Here is a 20,545-nt window from a genome sequence, read left to right as displayed (position 1 = left end):
CACTCACGTATATAGGAGAGAAATTGATCTAGTGTAACTCAGTGGAGCAACATAGCGAAGACTATATACTATTGAATAATTAGACGAGGGGTTACTAGTGCCGTTCAGTAGTCTTCGGTCGAAAGCCGCCCCCGAAGAGCCTAGCGTGACCGTCATTACATTTGCCTTGGTAGGTAACCCCGTCAGTCATAGAGGTGTTGCTAGATATGCTGGCCTTCACAGAGACAATACTGCCGGTGCTCTGAGTCCCCAAGAGGCCGTACCGCTTTTCAGTGCTCTTGTAGTACGGTCAGTAGCCACCAGGATCACGCCTCCTGAAATGTACAGACTATGCCTCGTCGACTTTTACAGTGGCATGGTGCGTTGTGATCTGTTTGGTGTCGTGGTCCAGCTGGATATCGGCCTGGAAAACGGCGATTTCTGCCTCGTCTCCAAACAGAACCCCAATCTCCTCGAGGGGAATCCCACGAGTATCGGGCCAGTAGAACAGAATGACGATTCCACCCAGGCCGCCGGTGATGATGAAGCACAGATAGTACTTCCATCCGATAGTCCTGCAGATGGAATTAGCTTGGTGCCTCACAAAGATCCAGACGGGAGAGCTGGCTGGCGCCTGTATCTCCTTACTTGAAGGCGGTTGGTGCGGCTTGGAGCCAAACGACGTTCATCAGTGAAATCATTGAAACGCCCAATGCTACGCCCTTTGCGCGGACGTGGTTCGGGAATATCTCGCCGAGATAGCAAAATTGAGTGCCTGGATGCGTTGCGCGTTAGCTTGGCTTTTTGGGGGGCGGGTGTACCCAACACACAAAGACATACCAGCGATAGAAGGTCCGTAGAAGAGTTCAAACAAGAACAAGACGGCGACGGCGGCACTCAGGGCGGCGTGGTTGTTGGATGGGACAAAGTTGGCCACAATGGCGGCTTCGATGGTGACAACAGACACACAACCCAGAACACCAAAGGCCAACAGCCTGTTTCGGGGAAAGAAATCGACGATGAAGACACCCACGGCGTTCATCCCCGTGGCAAAGGTAAGCCATGCAGCCGGATACAGGAGCTGCTTGGTCTGACTGAAACCCAGATTTGCATACAGAATTGGTCCGTAGTCTAGAACAAAATCCATCAGTTCTGCAGGTTATACGTTTTTGGGTGGTAACAGGAGAGGTATCCCCTTGGATCCAAGTTACTTACTGTTGATGACCAGTCCGCCGCAACATTCAATGATGGCCGTAGTTCCCATGGCGATCAGGCAACGCTTCCGGTAGGACGGCTTCCGGAACAAATGCCTCCATGAGCTATCTCGATGGCGGTCCAAGGCTATTTGCTCGTGTATCTGATAAAATTCCGTGTTTGCAAACGTGTTGTCCGGATCGTCGGGATTCGCGTGGAGTCTCAGCAAGATCCGCTTCGCTTCATCAGAACGGTCCTTCATCACCAGCCACCGGGGACTCTCTGGGATCCAGTACAACCCTAGAAGTAGCAAGAGAGGCCAGACACATTGAAGGGCCAGGGGCGGTCGCCAGGTGTTGGACCCTCCGGTTTTCCAGAAGAAGAAGCCGAACCCGATCCACGCCGACAAGAGGTATCCGAAACCGAGTGCGAGGCTGTGAATGTAGACCAAACTCCCGCGGAAATGAGCGGGGACAACCTCACTCATCCATATCTATCGGGCGGTCAGAAAAAAAAAAGTCATCTCTCCAGGTATCGAAAGCACTTACCGGTACGGCCGCCAGCAACAGATTGGCACCAAGACCGGAGACGAAGCGGAAAAGGATGAATTCACCAATATTGACGCTGCCAGCCATGAATGCTCCCGATACGATACACCATACAGCACCCTGAAGTCATCGTGAGCAGTCTATCCTTGTTCCAGGGGGGGAAAGAAGATCAAGCCTACCCAGGCAATTGCCGATTTCCGTCCCCACCGATCACTGAGCCAGGGTGTTATCAAGGCGCCGAAGAACCCGCCGGCTTGAAACAGGCCATTCATGGCACCAATAAGGCCATCCCCATTGCTCCTAGTGTCGAGGTCAAAGTATCGAATGAATGAGGGTTGTCCTGCATCGCGAAGAAGTGTAAGTCAGGAGGGGGGGATAATGATATGACTCCAATAGGCCACATACCCACAGTATTCCCGATGACTGCGGCCGCGTATCCATAACTTGCAGATCCTAGGCCAACATAGCACAGAATCGCGACGTTGTACAGGGTGAGGGTTTTCTTCGCCCTCTTGGCCGATTGCGCCGCGGCGGCGCGAACCTCACCTGCCACGATATTAGAGCTCTCCGTCTTCATGGTCCACGTACAGTCACTGCTCTGGACAAATCAATGTAAAGTCCTCCCGCCCCAGCTTGTCAGTAGTAGATGTACTGGCTATATCGTCGTTGCGTGCGCCATATTCGAGAAGGTATATACCCACAATTTGAAGCTTTCCGGAGTACCGGGATCTCGGTATCTCGGAAAATTGCAACGAATTTGTGGACAGGAGAAAAGCTTAACTCACCTCCATGCTCCAGGGTGCCAGGTTACCGATGGATCTGAAAGATGGAGTGCATCAGAGAACTATACCCTGCAGCGCTCTGCAAGGTCAACTTGGCAATATTGGACGACGCAGGTGCCGAAGAGCCTTCTCCGTTAAATTGGTGGTCGGTACACTCCGAGTAACTGGCCATCACAACGCGAAAAGTCGAAACAAGAAAAGCAATCTTACCACATGTTGCCACTGGGTGGACGATAGAAATTGAAATGGGGGTAATTGATGTACATCCGTCCACCAAACGCACAGCCGCCGTCAACGATGTAGACAGGGCCAATGACCTGAACAAGACCGTCAAGGTCTGAGAATATTGTCCCCATCGTTCCCATCCATCCTCCACAGCTTGGTTGAATCAGGCCTGGTGCTTCTACGATTCTCGAACAGTCCTTTCTTTTGAGCAAGTGTCAAAACGAACTCGCTTTGAGTCTATCTGGACTGCTGGCTGATTGTCACTTTGATATTTGGATGTCGGTTTCTTTCAAGTCGCTTCTGAATTGATGAAATACATCAATCTTGGATCTCGACACAGCCTGCGCGCCTTGGGTGCCCGCTTATAAGTCATCATTAAGTGATGATTTTCTGCCAAAGTCTTTGGCGAAAGATGGTCAAGAGACAAGCAATCGGCTTAATGCTAGGAGCTAGCTAAAGCCGGAAAGTCCAGGAGTGGGTCACGGGGGGCTTTTGCGGAGGAGGGAGCGGCAGGCCTCCACCCCCGCCCACAAGCTGAAGGTATAGAGTACGGGGACGTGCGCCACAGCTTTCTAGGAGCAAAAGGGTGCTTCATGGATTGCTAGGGTAGCTCCTCGTCCAGTATCACAATCTACCCGCAGCCGTGGCTTACATTATATCCTGTTCTACCAGGAAAAAAAAAAAGAAAGCGGAAAAGGCAGGAAAAGTTGATTTTGACTTGAAAGTAATGAGACAGAACACAAGCAGATTGAATCCAAGTCTCCCGTTTCTGTAATTGTCTAGGCTCGACCAAACAGTACGGCGCCTGCAGACCTAGTGGTCGTGTCCGCGGATTGATGAGGCAGTGAAGCTACGCTGCTCGAGGGCCGCATGTTACTGTACTTCGCACCCACGACCGGCTTCGCTCGGAGCGGCATATCGTCCACTGACGCGTTCTTCCCTTCCGCCTCCTCTTCTGTCGGCAGCGGAGGAAAATCAATCTCTTCCGGATCGAGATAATTGGTCCGACTTCCACCAGAATAGTCAGCCAACGTATAGCCGTTCCCTAGCCATGACATGGGGTTACCCTCCATCTCATCCAGATAGGTATAGTCGAAATCTTCCCATCGGGGATGTCGCTGAGCATACAGGAGATTCAAAGCATTGCCGCAGTAATAAGCGAGGTTGCGCCCTTCTTCCTTGCCGCGTTTAAACCATGACTTGCATGGTTGGCCGAAAATCGAGGTTGAAAGGTAGGAGTTGACATGGGCCACGTATTGCTTCAGACGCTCCGGCTTGATGCTCATGGACTTGATCTTCTCCCTCAGCATCTTTTTGAGACAAGATACCAGGAGTTCACATTCGCCTTCGATCACAATGTAGGATCCTCCGGCCCCGGCTCCGCAGTTCGGTCCCATATAGAGATGGCAGTTCGGCATCTGATCCGGAATAGATCCGAGATAGCATTCTGGCTCTGGGTCCATCACTTCATCCCAAGTGACGCCATTGCGACCCTTCATAGGGAATCGACTGACAAAATCTCTGCGAGGACATGAATGTCAGTAACTGGAAGTCGCTTGGCAATGAGTGAGACACTTACACGTTGAATCCTGTGCACCAGATGATAGCATCCACCTCATGGAGTACACCGTCTTCAGTAACAATACCCTTTTCTTCCACGTGATCAATCTCTTTGTTGATGAAGTTGACGTTGGGCTGTACAAGTGCCTCCAGATATCCGGGGCCAGGAGTCACTAATTAGCCCGTCAGCCCATAGTCCTGTAGAAGTCTTCACCGTACTTACGGCGCCGACAGCCGGGCGGATAGCTGGGCAGCATCGATTCCAAAATCTCCGGCTTGGTCTCAAGCATCTTCTTCATGTGTTCATCAAACAACTTCTGAATGGCCTGCTGTCTTGGTGTGCCGTAGGTAAAGCCAGATTCTGTCATGTAGTCATTCATGGCCTCTTCGACCTCTCGACGGTGTCGGTGGCACTCATCCGGATTACTATTAAAGAGCCGTTTTTCTTCGGCGGTATAGGCGACTATCGCACGAACAGTCAGGTCGCCACAACTTCAAGTGCTCTCCAGTCAAGTAAGACTTACAGTTACCCTCACTAAGCGCTTCTCGCTTCTCCAGCTCAATGGCTCCGAACCCGATCGGTGCAATCCAGTTGCGAGACCTCATGTAATGGTCTACATGGCTGGCAACCTTTTGGATGTGTGGAAGGATCTGGATCCCAGTGGACCCGCCACCTACCACAGCTACTCTTTTGCCCGTGGGATCGAAGGAAGTGTCGTAGTTCGCCGAGTGCATGTATGGTCCTTTGAAGCTATGGAGACCTTTGACTTTAGGCCATTCCCAGTTGTTCAACATCCCCCACCCCAGGACCAACACATCGGCTACGTCTGGGAACTCCTAGAGAGAAGCAATCAGCTTTCACTGAGACAAGCTCGAGGTGTGTGGTCGATTACCTTGTCGGTTGTCAGGTCTTTGATCATGAGGTGCCATTTGCCTTCGTCTTCATTCCATTCGGCGTTGGTGACGCGGTGATTGAATTTCATGTACTTCCGAACACCGAACTTCTGAGCAACCCCTTGAACATAGCTACAGATCTCTTGGCCACTGGCATAGTATTTGGACCAGTTGGGATTGTTTTCGAAAAGAAATTGGAAGCACGGCGCTGGGATGTCACAAGCAACGCCAGGGTATTTGTTCTCCAGCCAAACGCCTCCAATGTCTATCTCAAGCCTCGATTGTCAGCTGTGTGTCCGTCAAGCACTCTGGCACAAAACTATCCGTACCTGAGTTTTTCTCATATATCTGAAGATCAACGTGCTTGCCTAGATGTTGCGGCAGTCTGATGGCAGTCGTCACCCCAGAGATGCCGGCACCAACAGTAACCACCCTGAGTTTTCGTCCGGGGTCATCAATAGCACGAGGGATAATTGGTGCTTTGAATTGGGAGAAATGGAGTTGCCCTGCGAAAACCATTGTGCCAAATCCGTACCTAAACTCGTTTGTAGAAAGGGGCAATTGTTGAGACTAGGTAACCACTCTTACTGAGGGGGTTCCTTTTTCAATCGACTCATGAACTAAAACATTTTACAGTATTCTCGACTCCGGTAATAACACACTTACTCTCGGACCGTCGCATATTCCCATCGAGCTAGTAGCATTATCTAGAAAGGCTGTTCGGCTACTCGGTGATTGGGTCATCTCATCCAACTATGGCGGGTTTTCGGTTGATACACGTCTAGACCAGTTGTTCCGGGCTTGGGACAAAGCCCAAATGCCCCGTCAGTAGCTGTAGATGATCGAACAAAGGAGAGTATCTGTGATTATGACAACGGTGCCTTATGCGGCTGTTACTGTAGACTCCGCCGGGGTTGGCATTTCGGGGTCGGTAAAGTGTGCTTGAGGTCAGCACTTTGGCGGCCCGATACTCCCAAGAAGAAGCGATTGCTAGTAAATTACGATTTCAGATGGACAACCAAGTTCAAAATGATTACAGGATGATGATTACTGTCTTGCTTCTAAATCCTCTCAGGCACCTCTGCTAGCAGGGAAGGTCCTAAACCTTGCTCAATATGTTTTGCACATTGTCGGTAGCCTGTGAGCTCCTGTGAATATCAAAACGGCCGAGCAGTCTTTGAATATACCGTGGCTAGGGCTGGACTAGAGGGGGGACTATTTGATCGTTTGCGAATCTCAGAGTCTCTAGGTATCGCTATTCACTGCATCATATTCTCCAGACCAGCAGAAATGGAAGTTCCCAGGCGTACCTTCACCACCAAAGAGGTTGCTCAGAACAACACGATCCATTCGATTTGGTGCATTATCGATGGAAAGGTCTACGACCTTACAGACTTCGCCGATGCACATCCAGGGGGATCAGTCGTACTACGACGAGTTGCTGGTACCGACGCAACCGACGCGTTCTACGGCCTCCATCGCCATGAACTTCTTCAGAAATATCATGATCTCTGCATCGGCGAGATTAGGGGCCACAAACCTTTCCCTTGTCCACAGCGCCCCTGGTGGCTTAAGTCAAGTACCCTATGCCGAGCCCATCTGGTTAAATCGTCTATACAGAAGTCCATACTACAACAAATCGCACCTGACTTTCCTCCACGCTGTCAGAAACTTCGTGGATGTCCATATGTACCCCGAAGCGCAGCAGAAAGAATCCGATGGAACATACATCTCCAAGGAGCTGATCGGCAAGATGGCACAAAACAATATCCTTGCGATGCGATTGGGCCCTGGTGTTCACCTTCACAACCTCACGTTGATGAACTTTCTTCCTGGTGACCAGTTTGACTATTTCCACGACCTCATCCTGTCACCAGAGTTATCTCGAGCCGTAGCTCGAGGCTTTCAAGATGCTGATGTGGCAGGACTGGCTATAGGTCTAACAGCGATACGACAATGGGCAGCAGACCCACGACTTCGCGACAAGATTAGTCAGGAGTGTCTTTCAGGGCAGAAGTTCATCTGTTTGGCCATCACCGAGCCCTTCGCCGGTTCGGATGTGAGTGGGATCCAGACGACAGCGACGAAATCAAGGGACGGCCAGTACTACATCGTCAGCGGAGTCAAGAAGTGGATCACGAATGGCATGTTTGCTGACTATTTTGTCACGGGCTGCAAAAGCGAAGACGGATTCTCTGTACTCCTGATTCCTCGAGACGAAAAACGTCCAGACTAGACCCATCAAGATGGCATCCGGGATGACCGCCGGAACGGCTCTCGTGGAGTTCGACGACGTCAAGCTGCCGGCTAACCATTTAATGGGCGAAGAAGGTAAAGATCTAAAAGTGATAATGAGCAACTTTAATCACGACAGGTTCTCCATGATCTGCTTCACGACTAGGTGGATGAGAAGGATCACAGAAGAATGTTTCAAATGGACACATCAACGGCGCGTCTTTGGTAAATTACTGGTCGATCAGCCTGCTATCCGACAGAAGTTAGCCCGAATGATATCCATGACCGAAGCATGTCAGAGCTAGTTAGAGTCGGTCACTTTATCAGATGAACTCGATGGAGTACAAAGAGCAATCTACTGTACTCGCAGGGCCGATCGCCCTTCCCAAGTCTTACGTGACTCGCTGTGCCCAGGATATTGCTGAGGATGCAGTGAATATCTTCGGTGGCCGCGGTCTCACCCCGTCTGGTTTGGGAAAGGTTGTCGAGATGTTTTATAGGACTTGTAAATGTGACGCCCTATTAGGGGGCGCTGAGGAGGTTTTAGCGGATCTGGGAGTACGACAGGCCATGAAGCAAATGCCTAGAGCCATGCTCTAGGCTCCAAGGAAATCTAATAGACAACTACCTACAGGTGACGAATAGGTGAACGAGTAGACACGATTCGCCCAGCAACCTGAGGTCGAGTTTCCTCAGAGCTTCGATACTATATTTCAAAGAGGGTTACGGTCAGAACCGGAGGAACATTACACTGTTGGTTCGCACTTCTCCACATACCCTAAACCACACAGTGTGCACCTCGACAGCTCTACTATCTGGTGCTTTCTGGCAAGCCGGTCTGGTTTCGCTTGAAGGTCTGTGCCAAAGATACAGGGTGCCGAGCCGGCAGAGAGACCAATCCGGTTCCCGTATTGAGGCTTTGCGTCCGCTGCCATGTGATGGAGGCCAAGGATCCTCGTACGCCAAGGCTTCAGCCCACCAGAGCCGATACCATGTGTGATCGTGATTGGTGATCGTGATTGGTTTTGAGAGAAAAAGCCGAAAAGCCGGGACAGGATGCCTACACTTCGTGGGGGACTCCACCATAGCTGGTTTCCCCAGAAAAAGCTGCATGGCTCCTCAGGCGGCAAGTCGGCTACATCGCCACTGATAGAAATAGGCAAACACCCATAACAATCATCGCGTTGCCCGACAATACGCTCCAGATGTTTGACAGCGAAGTCCTATATTCAAACGTTGAGTGACTCCATCATGGGTTACAGCATCACTTCGGTACGTCCGCTTTCGTTGGTGTTCGACGCGTGGGCGGTTCCAAGTTGTGCTGACCATCCGTTGGCGTAAAGGTGCTCATTGGAGCAATGACAGGCTCGCTCCTCACCGGCTATGCCCAGGCTCTTTTGTCCAATCAGCTGGGCCAGGCGGAGTTCTATGTCACGATGAAATTGGATCCGTCAAGTCAACATGGCACCGACATGATCTCCGTCTTTGGAGGTATCTTCTTCGCAGGGGGGTTCATTGGAACCCTCTTCACTGCCTGGACATCCGAGGTCTGGGGCCGCTTGCGTGGATTCCAGATTGCGGCCTTCTCACACGTCGTCGGTGCTGTGATTCAGACCGCCTCCATGAACCAAGCTATGGTACGTAGACTGACTCTTGCTGTGAGGGCGTTCAGTCTAAGCTGATACGGGCTTGGGCTTAATTTAGTTCACGGTCTCGCGATTCCTCTGTGGATTTGCAACGGGACAGACATCGGCCGCCATGGTGGCGTACTACTCTGAGATCAGCTTGCCGAAGACTCGGGGCTTGAATACAGGCCTTCACGCCCTGTTAATCGAGCTTGGAGCTGTTGCCGCTTCGTGGATCGGGGTCGGATGCTTCTATTCTACAATCGGGACATTTGGTTGGAGATTTCCAGTCTCCCTGTCGGTCGTGATTGGACTCATCTTCCTTGTTGTATCATTCTTTCGTAAGACATGCTAACTGAATCCAACTGAGAAACTGCGGACCAAACTGACCTTTTTCGCAGTGCCAGAGAGTCCTAGGTGGTTGGTGCGCTACGGAAGGTTGGACGAAGCATACATTATTTTGCAGAACCTGCACAGAGCCGCCACCTCTCATGACGAGACGATTGCGGCACGAGAGTTTGAGCAGATCAAATTACAGAGCGAAGCCGACGCTGCGGAAGTGGCCAAGCACGGAAGGTGGAAAGCGCTCTTTGTCCAAGCTGCATACAGGAAGAGATTGTTGATTGGCTTTGGCGTGGTATGCTTCACACAGAGCTGCGGCTTCCTGGTCATCTACAGTAAGCCTCTCAAATCCAGAGAAGGGATATGAGTCTACCGCTAAAGGCTTCAAGATTACGGTGTCATGCTGTACAACTCTCTAGGTCTTAGTACCGCTGAGGCACTGATGTCGACTTCGGGTTGGATCTCCTGGACCGGAGTGTGCATCCTTATTGGGAATGTGACTGTCGATCGCATGGGACGCCGACTGTCTTTGAGTGAGGCGTCTTCCAAACTGTGTTACGGACTCTGTGCTAATCTGACAAGTAATCGGCTTCATCGGGCTGGCTATCTCGCTCGCCATCTTCACAGCCTGTCTCAAATACTTCCTCGACACCCAGGACAACAAGTATGCGGTGCCCGCAGTGACTTTTCTCTACATTACCGCTCTTCCGTGAGTCACGCCCTTCTCTGTAATGGTAAAGCTCACTGATACCTCTCTCTTCCCAAGATTTGGAGCTTGTCTCGACAACAATCAGTTCACTGTCGTGAGCGAAATCTTCCCCAACCACCTGCGCACGCTGGCCAGCTGTCTCTGCATTAGTGGGCTCTATTTGATGCAGACTCTTTGGCTCAACGTCGCTCCTACAGCCATGAATACCATTTCTTGGAAGTTTTATTTGGTCTTCATCATCCTCAGTTTCTGTGGCGCTATCCATGTCTACTTCTTTCTCCCCGAGGTAAGGTTGCTGTGGCCACTACTCTCGCACTGACAAATGCTGACAGTGACAGACCAAAAATGTGCCTCTGGAAGAGCTTGATGCTCTGTTTGGTCACGAAATTGCTATACGCCTGGAGGATGTCCACCTAGAGTCTCCTCAGCAGGTAGAAGTGAAGGGAAGTAATTTGGCTGTCCACGAGGAGTGTGGGAGAAGTTTCTGAAAGACGATTCGATATGGGAAAGTTGGGCGCTAGAAGCCGTGAACAGAAGGCTGCAAAACTCGCGAATTGAGGAGTGCAAACTCTGTTGCAAGTTTTCAGAGGTTTTGGCAATGTGGATTTGTGTATTTGTACCCAAGAGTGCACTCTAACTTCGGTGGTACAATAGACGTGCTAAAGAGAACGTGAATTGCATCAAGTTGACTTATAGACATTCGACGTGGACACCGTTGCAGCCCTCCTTTCTGGCGAGATTTGCTAACACCGGGGAGCTCTGAGCAATGCTCTACCCTCATTACCCTCATGGCATGCACGATTGAATCACTTGAACACGGCAAATACGGTGGGTTGACCATTCCACTATGGTCACAAACCCTTTCGGTCTTGCCATTGCATGCTTCGCAACAGAAGCTCTACAGGGTAGCTCGTGGTGGTTCATAAACCAGTGGAAACGACCATGAACGTTCTAGTCCGGTGTAATTTGGTGACTCTCAGAATAGAAAATACTTGTGATTAAGCCGTGCCGGCATGAACGGGTTGAGAGAGATTGTTTCCCTCTGACAACAATCTCTTTGAAGCCTGGGACTGAGTTAAGCACGCTCGTAGGACATCAAGAGTAGGGGGTGACGGGTTTTCGGTACTAAGAGCTTGTACGGCGTCGCTTCGGTAAGTCGGGTTTAGCTTCGAGCCCTTTTGATGCGCCTGGACAAGGCCCGACATCTTGGTTTGAGAGGTGCCAGAAACATTTATTTACTTAGTATGTCTATGCAGTTGAAAGTACAAGGTGACATCTTCCTTTGAGGTGGTTTGAGGGCTATGGTGGCAGGATGGTCTTTTACTATATCATAGGATTGGTTCTGGCCTACGGAATATACCGGCTCCTCCAGATTGGCCAGCGAGAGCCAGGACTCCCTCCGGGGCCCCCGGTGGTCCCTATATTTGGGAATCTACTACAAATACCCAAGGAACAAATTGAGTGGCAGTAAGGCTTCCCAAACCTGGAGATACCCAAGGTTCTACTTTGGTTCATTATCATCGCTTACACCCTACAAAAGGATCGCCGAATGGCATAAACAGTATGGTCCAATCATGTCGTTGAAGTTTGGCTCCGCCACTGTGATTGCCATCAAGGATAGAGAAGCCATCCGTGATCTCTGGGAAAAGAAGTCCCATATTTATTCTGATCGTCCACCGAGCTATGTGGCTCGCCTGCTCACCCAAAACCATCATGCGGCTTTCCAGTCCATGAACGACGAATGGAGAGACCGGCGGAAGTTAATGTCTCATTATTTTTCTCCTCAGAAATGTGACAAGATCCACGCCGAATACCAGAATGCCGAGTGCGTATTTCTACTGATCAGGATGGATTGCTCCGGCGGCTGACTTGGCACGTGCTGATCAGGGCTCTCGCGTTACTTTGCACTCTGCTAGACGAGCCTCAGAATTATTACAAACTCTTGAAGAGGTATTCTGCAGCTGTGACCGGTGCCCTCACCTACGGCAAGCGTCCCAAAGCTTTCGAGGAACCGTTGTGTCAAGATGTGGGCGCCGCAATGGGCTACCTGGCGGAAAACATGGAGCTCGGGGCCACACCTCCGGTGGACGAGTGGCCTTTCAGCCTGTTGCAATTGGTGCCTCCATCGTTTGCATTCTGGAAACGTCGTGCGATAGAGCATGGACGTAGGATGGACGCACTCTTCGCCAAGTTATGGAACGAGTACCTGGGTCGACGAGAGCTTGCTCCTGCGTCCAATTGCCTCTTTGACGAGTTCTGCAGCCAAAATCCCGGTGCGAAGACCGGAGGATCACTGGGAACGTGGCGGTGGGGTTTACACTCGTTGCAGTTTTTAGGAGGGGAAATCCTCGAGGGTGGTGCCGACACAACTTCGTCTACGCTGATTTCATTCGTCATGGCCATGGCCTGTTGGCCGGAATATCAGAGAAAGGCGCAAAAGGAGATGGACAGTGTTGTGGGAGAAGACCGGACTCCTCAGTGGTCAGACTACGACAACCTTCCGTACATTGCCCAGATTCAGAAGGAGACTCTGAGGTGGCGATGCGTTACTGTGACAGGAGTCCCTCACGTTGCGCGCGAAGACGATTACTACAAAGGATATTTGATCCCAAAGGGTGCACGAACGATGCAAAGTACCTGGTGAGAAATCTGCTTGCTCCCACGCTGAATTCCATCGCTGATTGTCGGTATCCAGGGCGCTGCACATGGATGAAGAGTACTATGAAGAACCTGAGAAGTTCAATCCCGATCGGTACTGATCTGTCTTGTGTCACCTTCAAGACAGAGCACCTAGAGCTAACCCCAACCAACTCCACAGATACGACCAAAGGACAAGGCTGGCAGATCATTACCAAGGAAATCCAGACTGGAAAGATCGCGACCATTATGGTGTGTTGCCTATCGCTCTCTTATCATTAGCAGGGACATTTGATCGCTGACTGGGGTGGGGTGCCTCCATAAAGCTTACGGAGCCGGTCGACGAATCTGTCCTGGCATGCACATCGCCGAACGGAATTTGTGGCGATCCATTTCGAAAATCATCTGGGCATTCGATATCTCTCCCGCGATCGACCCACGGACGGGCAAGCCAGAGCACATCAACACGGCTGCATTCACTGTCAATGGCCAGCATTCGGCTTTCATAGGAGGCGCCAACCGGGTCGCAAAGCCGTTCAACGTCGTTATTGCGCCGCGTTCCCAGGCTCGCGTGGAGACCATCAAGAGGGAATATGCTGAAGCCGAGCCTCTTCTGAGTCAATTTGACTGAGGGAAGCGACAGAATCGCCACCACAGTCAACGCCCCAGAGCCAGATTCACTGGCGTGATCCCTTCACCGTCTCTTTCGACTTCAGACGGCTGTGTTTGACCCATCTAAAGTGCCCCATTAGAGAAGAACTGAATACTACCAGCACAGGCGAGGATTTTATGAAGTGGCTATTAGTTTATCAAGGATTCCGACGGGGTGGTATCCGCAGAACACCCGTGCTAAGGCCTACCTGAGAGGGATAGATAGCTGGACACGATCTGATATACCGCAGGAGAATGAATACAGGGAAGCTAGCGACTGTATAGAAAGCTCCCCGGGAGGGGGGTAGACAACTGAAATTCGTTTTATATCACTAAAGGTAGGTATCTATCACGCAACGAGGGGTGTTGCTAGAATCGGTAATCTGATACATTTCCCTATGTTGTTGACATTTTATATATTATTTCACCTGACAGGTTTGTGAAATCATGCACAAGCTGCAGTGTCCCTAGGTTGTGACAATAACTGAGCCGCACTTGTCAATTCATGGAAACAAATGTGGTAACCAAAGCATATCAACATGCTTGGAGCAAGACCATGTTTTCCATGTCTTACAAGATGCTAAGCAAACCGCGGGCGTCCTATTCTCTCTGACGTGGCGGTGCCTGAATCAGCGACGTCCGAGAGAACAAGCTCGCTCGCACGCCTTGCCCAGTACCAATGGTGAGTCGAGATGTCGTTATGCTGCCGAGAGCCTTTACCAATCGGGAAGTTCTCGGCCTCGGGGCTAGGGATTCTTGGAACAAGGAGTGGCCACTCGAGTGTCCAGTCATTGACTCGTCGTGGAGTGGTTTAAAGCTCTAGAGAGAGTGCTTGCATCTGAATCTCTATAGTTGACCCTTCGCCTGCTGGATGGCTCTACGCGCAGAGCGTGCAAAGAAGGTCAAAAAGTGCGTCAAATGGAGGTCCGCCATCGAGGCATTAGGGGCGGTAACAGTGTTGACTGTCGACTCGATAACGATGGACATCAGGTCCATGAATTCGTGCGCCTTTGGACCTGCAGGTCGATCAAGCACGGCGAGAAATAGAACATTGAAGGCGTAGGCTGGTAGGGGTTGCAAATACCTGTAAACGAAAATCAATACCCGAAGTTTTGGGAAGTTGACGTGATGCTCAGTCTGCGGTGAAGAGAAGACATGGCATCACCAGAGACTGACCAGAAAAAATTGATGTTGCCTTTGGGCAACACTGATGATAGTTTAACCAGCGAGGCGGCAGCCTCGCTGGCAGCATCCAAGTCCGACGCCGAAGGAAAAGTGTCTCGGAGAAGGTCGAATGCTTCAGGGGTTCCCGAAAGACTTTGGGCAGCTTTCAAGGAGAATAAGCGCAGCCGAAGGATGGATTGTATCCAAAAGACTGAGGTGTTAAGCAGTGCCACTGGAAATTGTAGGGTAAGAGGGACAGCCAGGAACTTCTCCATTCCAACCGAGGGGTCCAAAACCCAGTCCTGGTTGACCGAGCTGGAAAATTGAGATATCTGCCGAGTATTCTTCAGCCCCAGACTCTGTCAAAGTAAATCCACCACCCAACTCGTAAACAGAATTCATACCTCATGTTCAAGATCAACGACTGCGCGCTCCAGAGCTTCGAGTTCATAGTCCGACGTAATCAGATCGTAAGCTCGCTGGGCAAAGTGGCACATCTCCACGTTGAATAGAAAGAGCTGTTCCTGAGCCCTGTTTCGGTTCAGGGCGTCTAGAAACGGCTGGCCGCCGTCCAACCCAATGGGGCTGTCGATTCTCTGAAACGGGGGCTTCAAAGAGATTTCCTTCCTCCGAAGCATTGGCGAACGACCAATGCGAAAGGCAAGTTCTGGAGCACAGATTAATTCCTTGTACCGTCTGTTGGCTTTGTCGCCCTCGGAGCTACTTACGGATGTCGAGGCAATACAACGACCAGAAAATGAGGCTCCTCTGTTTCATTTCGGACCGCGAAAATCCCCAATTGGCTGCTGGTTGGAGGTGCATGCCCAAGGCCTCCGCCTCTCTCACCGCTGCTGCCAATATGATGTACCCCCAGTGTGGTGTTGTTGTTTGGCTGAGAAAGAGGTACTGTCCGCGATAAGTGAGCGACAATCCGGCACAGTTGAAGAATAATGACAGCACACACCATCAACATGAGGACTTGAACCTTCGAAAGATGCGAGTAACCCAACAGCACGCGAGAGATACTCCCCAGGGCATTTTGGAACAGGCCGCTTATTTGATCTTCGTTCGAGTCGGGAATGGCTCTGCACCCGATTGCCAGTGTGATGTTGACCATGGCACAATGCGTGGGATTCTTGTTCGGCTTCAGTTCATGATATGTGGTGGCAAATTTGTGCATGAAATCCTGTCGGTTCAGTATTGGAAATACACTAGCTCACTGGTTAGAATCGTAAGGATAAGACAAGTAAGTTGTGCTAAAACCACCATACCATTGCACCGCCTTGAAATACGCTGATCCATTGTTCGTCAGCAGGGTTTCGCTTACAGAGCCAGTCCAAGATATGTGCTTACCGTCAATGTACGTAAGAGCAACATCATAGGTTGGAAGGTGATTCTCGTTATATACTTCAGAGGCCTCAATGATGCTCTCAGTGTCGTCGGGATTCCATTTGGACAGGAAAACTCGCATCTGCTCAGCCAGGAATGCCGAACCAGTGATCTTGGTGATCCACTGGTGTCCGAGATAACTACCCGGAATGAACTGAAACCCTGTTTAGCAAGTCTGCCACCCATCCGATCCAACAACAATGCTATGCTGCGTTGGCATAAGCTTACCGACATGCTTGGACCTGGACCTCAGTCAGAAAGGAAACACATGACAATGATGTTTTGGAGACTTTTATTACCCATATACTTGACGTGTCCACTGGCAGCAATTTGCATACTGTCGCCGATATCCTGATCTGTCAATTCATCTTCGAAGTCACCACTGTCTGACGCTTCATTTGCATTCAGATCTAGACCTATGTCATCCCACGAAGAGCCTCCGTGGCAGAAGTCAATGCCTGGCGCAAATTCATGCGAAGGCAGCCGTGCCATAGAAGCTCCTTTGTCCATCGAAGATATCTCCCAAGGTGCCGCAGCGTTAGGAAATTGCTTCATGACGGTCTGGTCCGCGGCATTCTGCTGAAAGTCATCGGAGAGCATGATCGGAGTGAGCATCCCGGTACGATCGCACCCATTCGCCTGGACGTCGGTCATGCTGAGATCGTCCTGGCGAGAGAGATCTTGAGTGGGCTTAGGTGAGGGACCTCGAAATTGGAGGCTCTCAGCGTCGAGAAGGCACAACATATCGTGGTCCAAGTCATTCATATCCGGCGGCGACGGAAAAGGTTGGAAAGTTCTATCGGCGGGAGAGGTAACGGTTCGAGCACCCAGGGAAGTCTCGGTCATTCCCAAAGGACTTGTTGCGTTGACGTGTATGAGGTTATCTATGTTACGTGTCAATGAGAGGTCAGAGTATCAAATGTTTCCCTCGACACACATGGCGTTGCAGGATTTCTTTGGGCATGCTGCGTCAAATCTCCTGCTGGTGCGAGCTCTGTGCCTGACGGAGAGCTGGGACTGCGAACGTCTTTGCTGGATGACGTAGTCAGGCCCGGTGCTGTATCCAGCGATTGCGTCTTCCCTTGCTGTTTTGATTTGGATCTCGTCGCTCGAGGTAGATAGACACACACGCTTTGGTGCAGGCGACAATTGGCGCAGGCAGGTTCGGCACCGTCACCTAGGTGCAATCGAGTCAATTGCCCTGTTGTGCGGACGACGCCTCCAAGTCAATCAAAGGATACATACATCGGACCTTCTTCTTCCTGCAAATCTTGCATGCCCTGGGATTTCGTCTTTCGCAGTCAGCCTAAGTGCACCAGTACAGGCTGGTGGCTTCTCACCTGACTGCCCAATCCACGGCGCTCGTCACAGTGTGATTCTCTATTCCAACCATCACGGTCTTTGGTGTTGGGATTGAAGCCACATGTGTGGGGGAACTTTGCAGCGTGAGATGAATTTTGAAGTTGGAGCCATGTCCCCCCAGAGCAGACCTAGACTAGGTCGAGCGGTTGGCCAAGCGGCAAGGCGGGGGGGTATCTGGCTGTTACCCCCAGCAAGCCCCGGGTTACAACAATGGAGAAATAAACGCGGACTCCGCCACCCCAGGTACTGAGCTCCAGATGCCACGGCGTTTTCATGCTGGGGTCGTACGACTATTGGCAGGTATGCCCACTTGGTATGCTGGTAGGGTCTTGGAGCCGAGAGGGCCGCACGAGGTTTCGGGTTTCCGGCAATTCGGACATTGTACAAAACTAGCTTAGGCGGTTGTGCCAGAAGTGGTATAGCTTCATAGCTCGGTAGCTACATTATAAGGCGCCAAACCTTTTCGGGCGACAGACCCACCTCTACATCCAGGTTGTGGCACGTGTTTGCTCTTGGTGGCCGCAGAACCCCCAGATGTACCGAGATATCCAGGCAATGCGCAGGAGACTTAGTAGGGGAGGTGTATCGCGTTTTGTGCAGGACGGGGTTGCCGTGTGAATGACATTTATCTGATGCTTGCCAAGCAATCACCTCCTGAAGTTTTTCCTTACTCTCCGCGTAACGTCAACGCAATAACGGAGCGGTACATGGCTTGAAATACATCTGATGGCCTTGGGTCTTCATCTCACTGTTCAGAACAGCCAGCTGGACCTTGGAAATTGTATAGCAAGTTAGGAGACCTATAATTTATGTGCGCTCGCAAAGTACCATCCTAACCGACTGGCCCAAGCGGCCAAGCCGAAATGCCGATGTCGAGATGTCAACCTCATTTGATCTGAACATATTTTCGACCTACATTTTGACATGCTCCATCACGAGCTTGGAGTTGCGGAGGTCAAGGTCACTAACATGACTTCCCAACCAAGACGACCAATACGGATCGGCAACTGTGCCGGGGCGGCGTGCGATGCTGGTTACCAAATGTATCGACAGTGTACTCTGGGCCCAATTGATGTGGTGACGGGGGACTATCTCGCTGGTTAGACCACACTGCTTGGAATATCGGAATTTTGCTAATGACAAATTCACCATTCTTCAGAAGCCAATTTGGCCCAAAATGCTGAAAATTACCAGGCTGGAGCACATCATGGATATGATCCCAACGCGCTGGAAGGATTAAAATTGTCCCTCGAGGTGGCTGCAGAGCGGCGGATTAAACTCATTGTCAATGGTGGCGCTTTGAACCCGGAAGGGCTGGCAAAGGTCGTTGATTCCATGGTAAGCGAGGAAGGAATGGATCGAGTCAAGTCGTTTGGTACTGGTCTGACGATGTGAATCCCAGGCTCGAGAGAAGAAGTTGGACCTCAAGGTAGCTTGGTTGGTCGGTGACGATGTGAAAAGTCACTTCATCTCGATGCTTGACAGCGGGGTGACGCACCTGGACGGAGACAATGCTGCATGTTTTCTGACTCCCGAAACTCGGACTTTTCTCGAAACTCCAGCCCGTTTTGATATTGTCACAGCTCATGCATATCTCGGCGCTCGAGGGGTGAAGAAAGCATTGGACCTTGGAGCCGACATCATAATTTGTGAGTTACTTTTCGTGCGAATCGTCGAGTCTCATGCTGACTCTTTATCTTCCCACGTTCAGGCGGAAGAGTGTCAGATGCCAGCCCTGTCATTGGAGCTGCTTGGTGGTGGCATCAATGGAACGACACCGACTACGACCAGCTTGCAGGATCCCTGGTGGCAGGGCACCTCATTGAATGTAGTGGCTATGCCACAGGGGGCAACTTCTGCGAATTTTTTCAATTCCCTCTACAGAACCTCGTTGACATTGGCTTTCCAATCGCGGAGATTGATGCTACAGGATCAAGTATCATCACCAAACACGAAGGTACGCGTGGCTTTGTGACAGTGGACACCTTGAAAGCGCAACTTCTCTACGAGATCCAAGGCAATATATATCTTCACAGCGACTCCAAGGCGGATCTTTCCAACGTGGTCATGGTCGAGGAAGGACCAAACAGGGTCAGAGTCACCGGCACCAAAGGGCACCCACCGCCACCGACGACAAAGCTGGCCGCTTTCTATCGTGCAGGCTGGCAATGTGAATATACCCTCACGGCCACCGGCTATGCGACGGCAGAGAAATTTATACTGCACGAACAGCAAATTCGTTTTCGTTTGCACGAGGTCGGAGAGCACGATAATTTTCAGGTGCTGGAATTCCAGGTCTACGGTCTTCCTGAGACCAACCCTGAGTCTCAACTACGAAGCACGACTGCGATTCGAGTATTTGGACAAGCAAAAGAAAAACACACGGTCGAAGCGCTAGCCAACGCCATGTTGGAAAGTCTTTTACAACACTATGCGGGTATGCATGGTACTTTGGACTGGCGAACACTCGTACCAAAGGTGTACTTGGCTTATTGTCCGTGTCTGATCGCGCAGAGTGACCTGACAGAGGCCGTTCATATCATCGACCAAAATGGAGCCGTCCAGGTGGTCAAGAGTGGCTCTCCATCAAAGTACGAAGAGGTGCCAGCGCGAGTGGACTATGACACGGAATTTCCCATTGATTGCTCGACATTTGGCCCTACCCAGGATGCCCGTCTAGGCGACGTGGTCTTGGCCCGTTCGGGTGACAAGGGAGCCAACTTGAATGTAGGCTTCTTCGTCCGCGAGGACGATGAATGGGACTGGCTACGGAGCATCTTGGATCACAAAGCCATGATACGCCTCATGGGGAAAGAATGGCAGGATGAGTACAAATTGGAGAGGTGCGAACTGCCTGGAATCCATGCCGTCCATTTCGTCATCTACGGTATACTGAAGAGAGGAGTAAGTTCGACGGCTCGCCTGGATGCATTAGGCAAAGGGTTTGCCGAGTTCATGCGCGACCGATGGTTAAGGATCCCAGTCAAGTTCTTACACCGGTATGCTGAGAGCCGTCCCGCCAGTCATAAGGGTCTTCCGCTAATTCCATGTAAATGAATTCGGAGAAAACCCAACTGCTCAAGGCTGTTAAGTATAGTCGCTTCATTGGTGTCACCCTGGCACACGAATAAAAACCTCTATCTATCCACTTGTGCCAGGATTTCTGGTCGCGATATCGTTCACCAGGGTCGTCCGTCTTGCATTTATCGCACTATAAGCAAAGTGCTGAACTTGTAGCCGGGCCGAGAT

General features: G+C 51.0%; 8 protein-coding genes across 8 annotated transcripts; 5 read left to right on the top strand and 3 right to left on the bottom strand.

Annotated features, from left to right (window-relative positions):
* Positions 1-328: 328 nt before the first annotated feature.
* On the bottom strand, positions 329-2,298 carry Z517_07617 (uncharacterized protein; the record flags this gene model as incomplete). The annotated part of the gene is made up of 7 exons (XM_013426138.1): positions 329-554; positions 628-754; positions 820-1,110; positions 1,195-1,666; positions 1,722-1,841; positions 1,901-2,061; positions 2,127-2,298. 7 exons carry the CDS (start codon positions 2,296-2,298, stop codon positions 329-331), a joined length of 1,569 nt encoding a protein of 522 aa, XP_013281592.1.
* A 1,209-nt stretch (positions 2,299-3,507) lies between these two features.
* Z517_07616 (uncharacterized protein) lies at positions 3,508-5,701 on the bottom strand (the record flags this gene model as incomplete). Its single annotated transcript, XM_013426137.1, has 6 exons — positions 3,508-4,249; positions 4,308-4,461; positions 4,512-4,751; positions 4,813-5,125; positions 5,182-5,447; positions 5,512-5,701. The coding sequence occupies 6 exons, from the start codon at positions 5,699-5,701 to the stop codon at positions 3,508-3,510; spliced, it is 1,905 nt and encodes a 634-aa protein (XP_013281591.1).
* Positions 5,702-6,472: 771 nt separating this feature from the next.
* Z517_07615 (uncharacterized protein) lies at positions 6,473-7,418 on the top strand (the record flags this gene model as incomplete). Its single annotated transcript, XM_013426136.1, has 2 exons — positions 6,473-6,559; positions 6,606-7,418. The coding sequence occupies 2 exons, from the start codon at positions 6,473-6,475 to the stop codon at positions 7,416-7,418; spliced, it is 900 nt and encodes a 299-aa protein (XP_013281590.1).
* Positions 7,419-7,428: 10 nt separating this feature from the next.
* Positions 7,429-7,722, top strand: Z517_07614 (uncharacterized protein; the record flags this gene model as incomplete). Its single annotated transcript, XM_013426135.1, has 1 exon — positions 7,429-7,722. The coding sequence occupies one exon, from the start codon at positions 7,429-7,431 to the stop codon at positions 7,720-7,722; it is 294 nt and encodes a 97-aa protein (XP_013281589.1).
* A 946-nt stretch (positions 7,723-8,668) lies between these two features.
* Positions 8,669-10,581, top strand: Z517_07613 (uncharacterized protein; the record flags this gene model as incomplete). The annotated part of the gene is made up of 8 exons (XM_013426134.1): positions 8,669-8,689; positions 8,761-9,054; positions 9,122-9,383; positions 9,444-9,719; positions 9,774-9,917; positions 9,967-10,093; positions 10,151-10,379; positions 10,432-10,581. 8 exons carry the CDS (start codon positions 8,669-8,671, stop codon positions 10,579-10,581), a joined length of 1,503 nt encoding a protein of 500 aa, XP_013281588.1.
* Positions 10,582-11,667: 1,086 nt separating this feature from the next.
* On the top strand, positions 11,668-13,361 carry Z517_07612 (uncharacterized protein; the record flags this gene model as incomplete). The annotated part of the gene is made up of 5 exons (XM_013426133.1): positions 11,668-11,918; positions 11,981-12,733; positions 12,789-12,845; positions 12,912-12,982; positions 13,057-13,361. The coding sequence occupies 5 exons, from the start codon at positions 11,668-11,670 to the stop codon at positions 13,359-13,361; spliced, it is 1,437 nt and encodes a 478-aa protein (XP_013281587.1).
* Positions 13,362-14,227: 866 nt separating this feature from the next.
* Z517_07611 (uncharacterized protein) lies at positions 14,228-16,699 on the bottom strand (the record flags this gene model as incomplete). Its single annotated transcript, XM_013426132.1, has 9 exons — positions 14,228-14,465; positions 14,558-14,904; positions 14,950-15,212; positions 15,274-15,451; positions 15,510-15,756; positions 15,817-15,838; positions 15,899-16,088; positions 16,163-16,176; positions 16,234-16,699. 9 exons carry the CDS (start codon positions 16,697-16,699, stop codon positions 14,228-14,230), a joined length of 1,965 nt encoding a protein of 654 aa, XP_013281586.1.
* A 1,521-nt stretch (positions 16,700-18,220) lies between these two features.
* On the top strand, positions 18,221-20,353 carry Z517_07610 (uncharacterized protein; the record flags this gene model as incomplete). Its single annotated transcript, XM_013426131.1, has 4 exons — positions 18,221-18,395; positions 18,456-18,634; positions 18,699-18,945; positions 19,008-20,353. The coding sequence occupies 4 exons, from the start codon at positions 18,221-18,223 to the stop codon at positions 20,351-20,353; spliced, it is 1,947 nt and encodes a 648-aa protein (XP_013281585.1).
* Between the last annotated feature and the right edge of the window lie 192 nt (positions 20,354-20,545).

The sequence above is a fragment of the Fonsecaea pedrosoi genome, assembly GCF_000835455.1.
Source record: "Fonsecaea pedrosoi CBS 271.37 unplaced genomic scaffold supercont1.5, whole genome shotgun sequence".
Taxonomy (NCBI): Eukaryota; Fungi; Ascomycota; class Eurotiomycetes; order Chaetothyriales; family Herpotrichiellaceae; genus Fonsecaea; species Fonsecaea pedrosoi.
The sequence above is the reverse complement of the archived record's forward strand: the minus strand, read 5'-3'. Positions and strand labels throughout refer to the sequence as shown.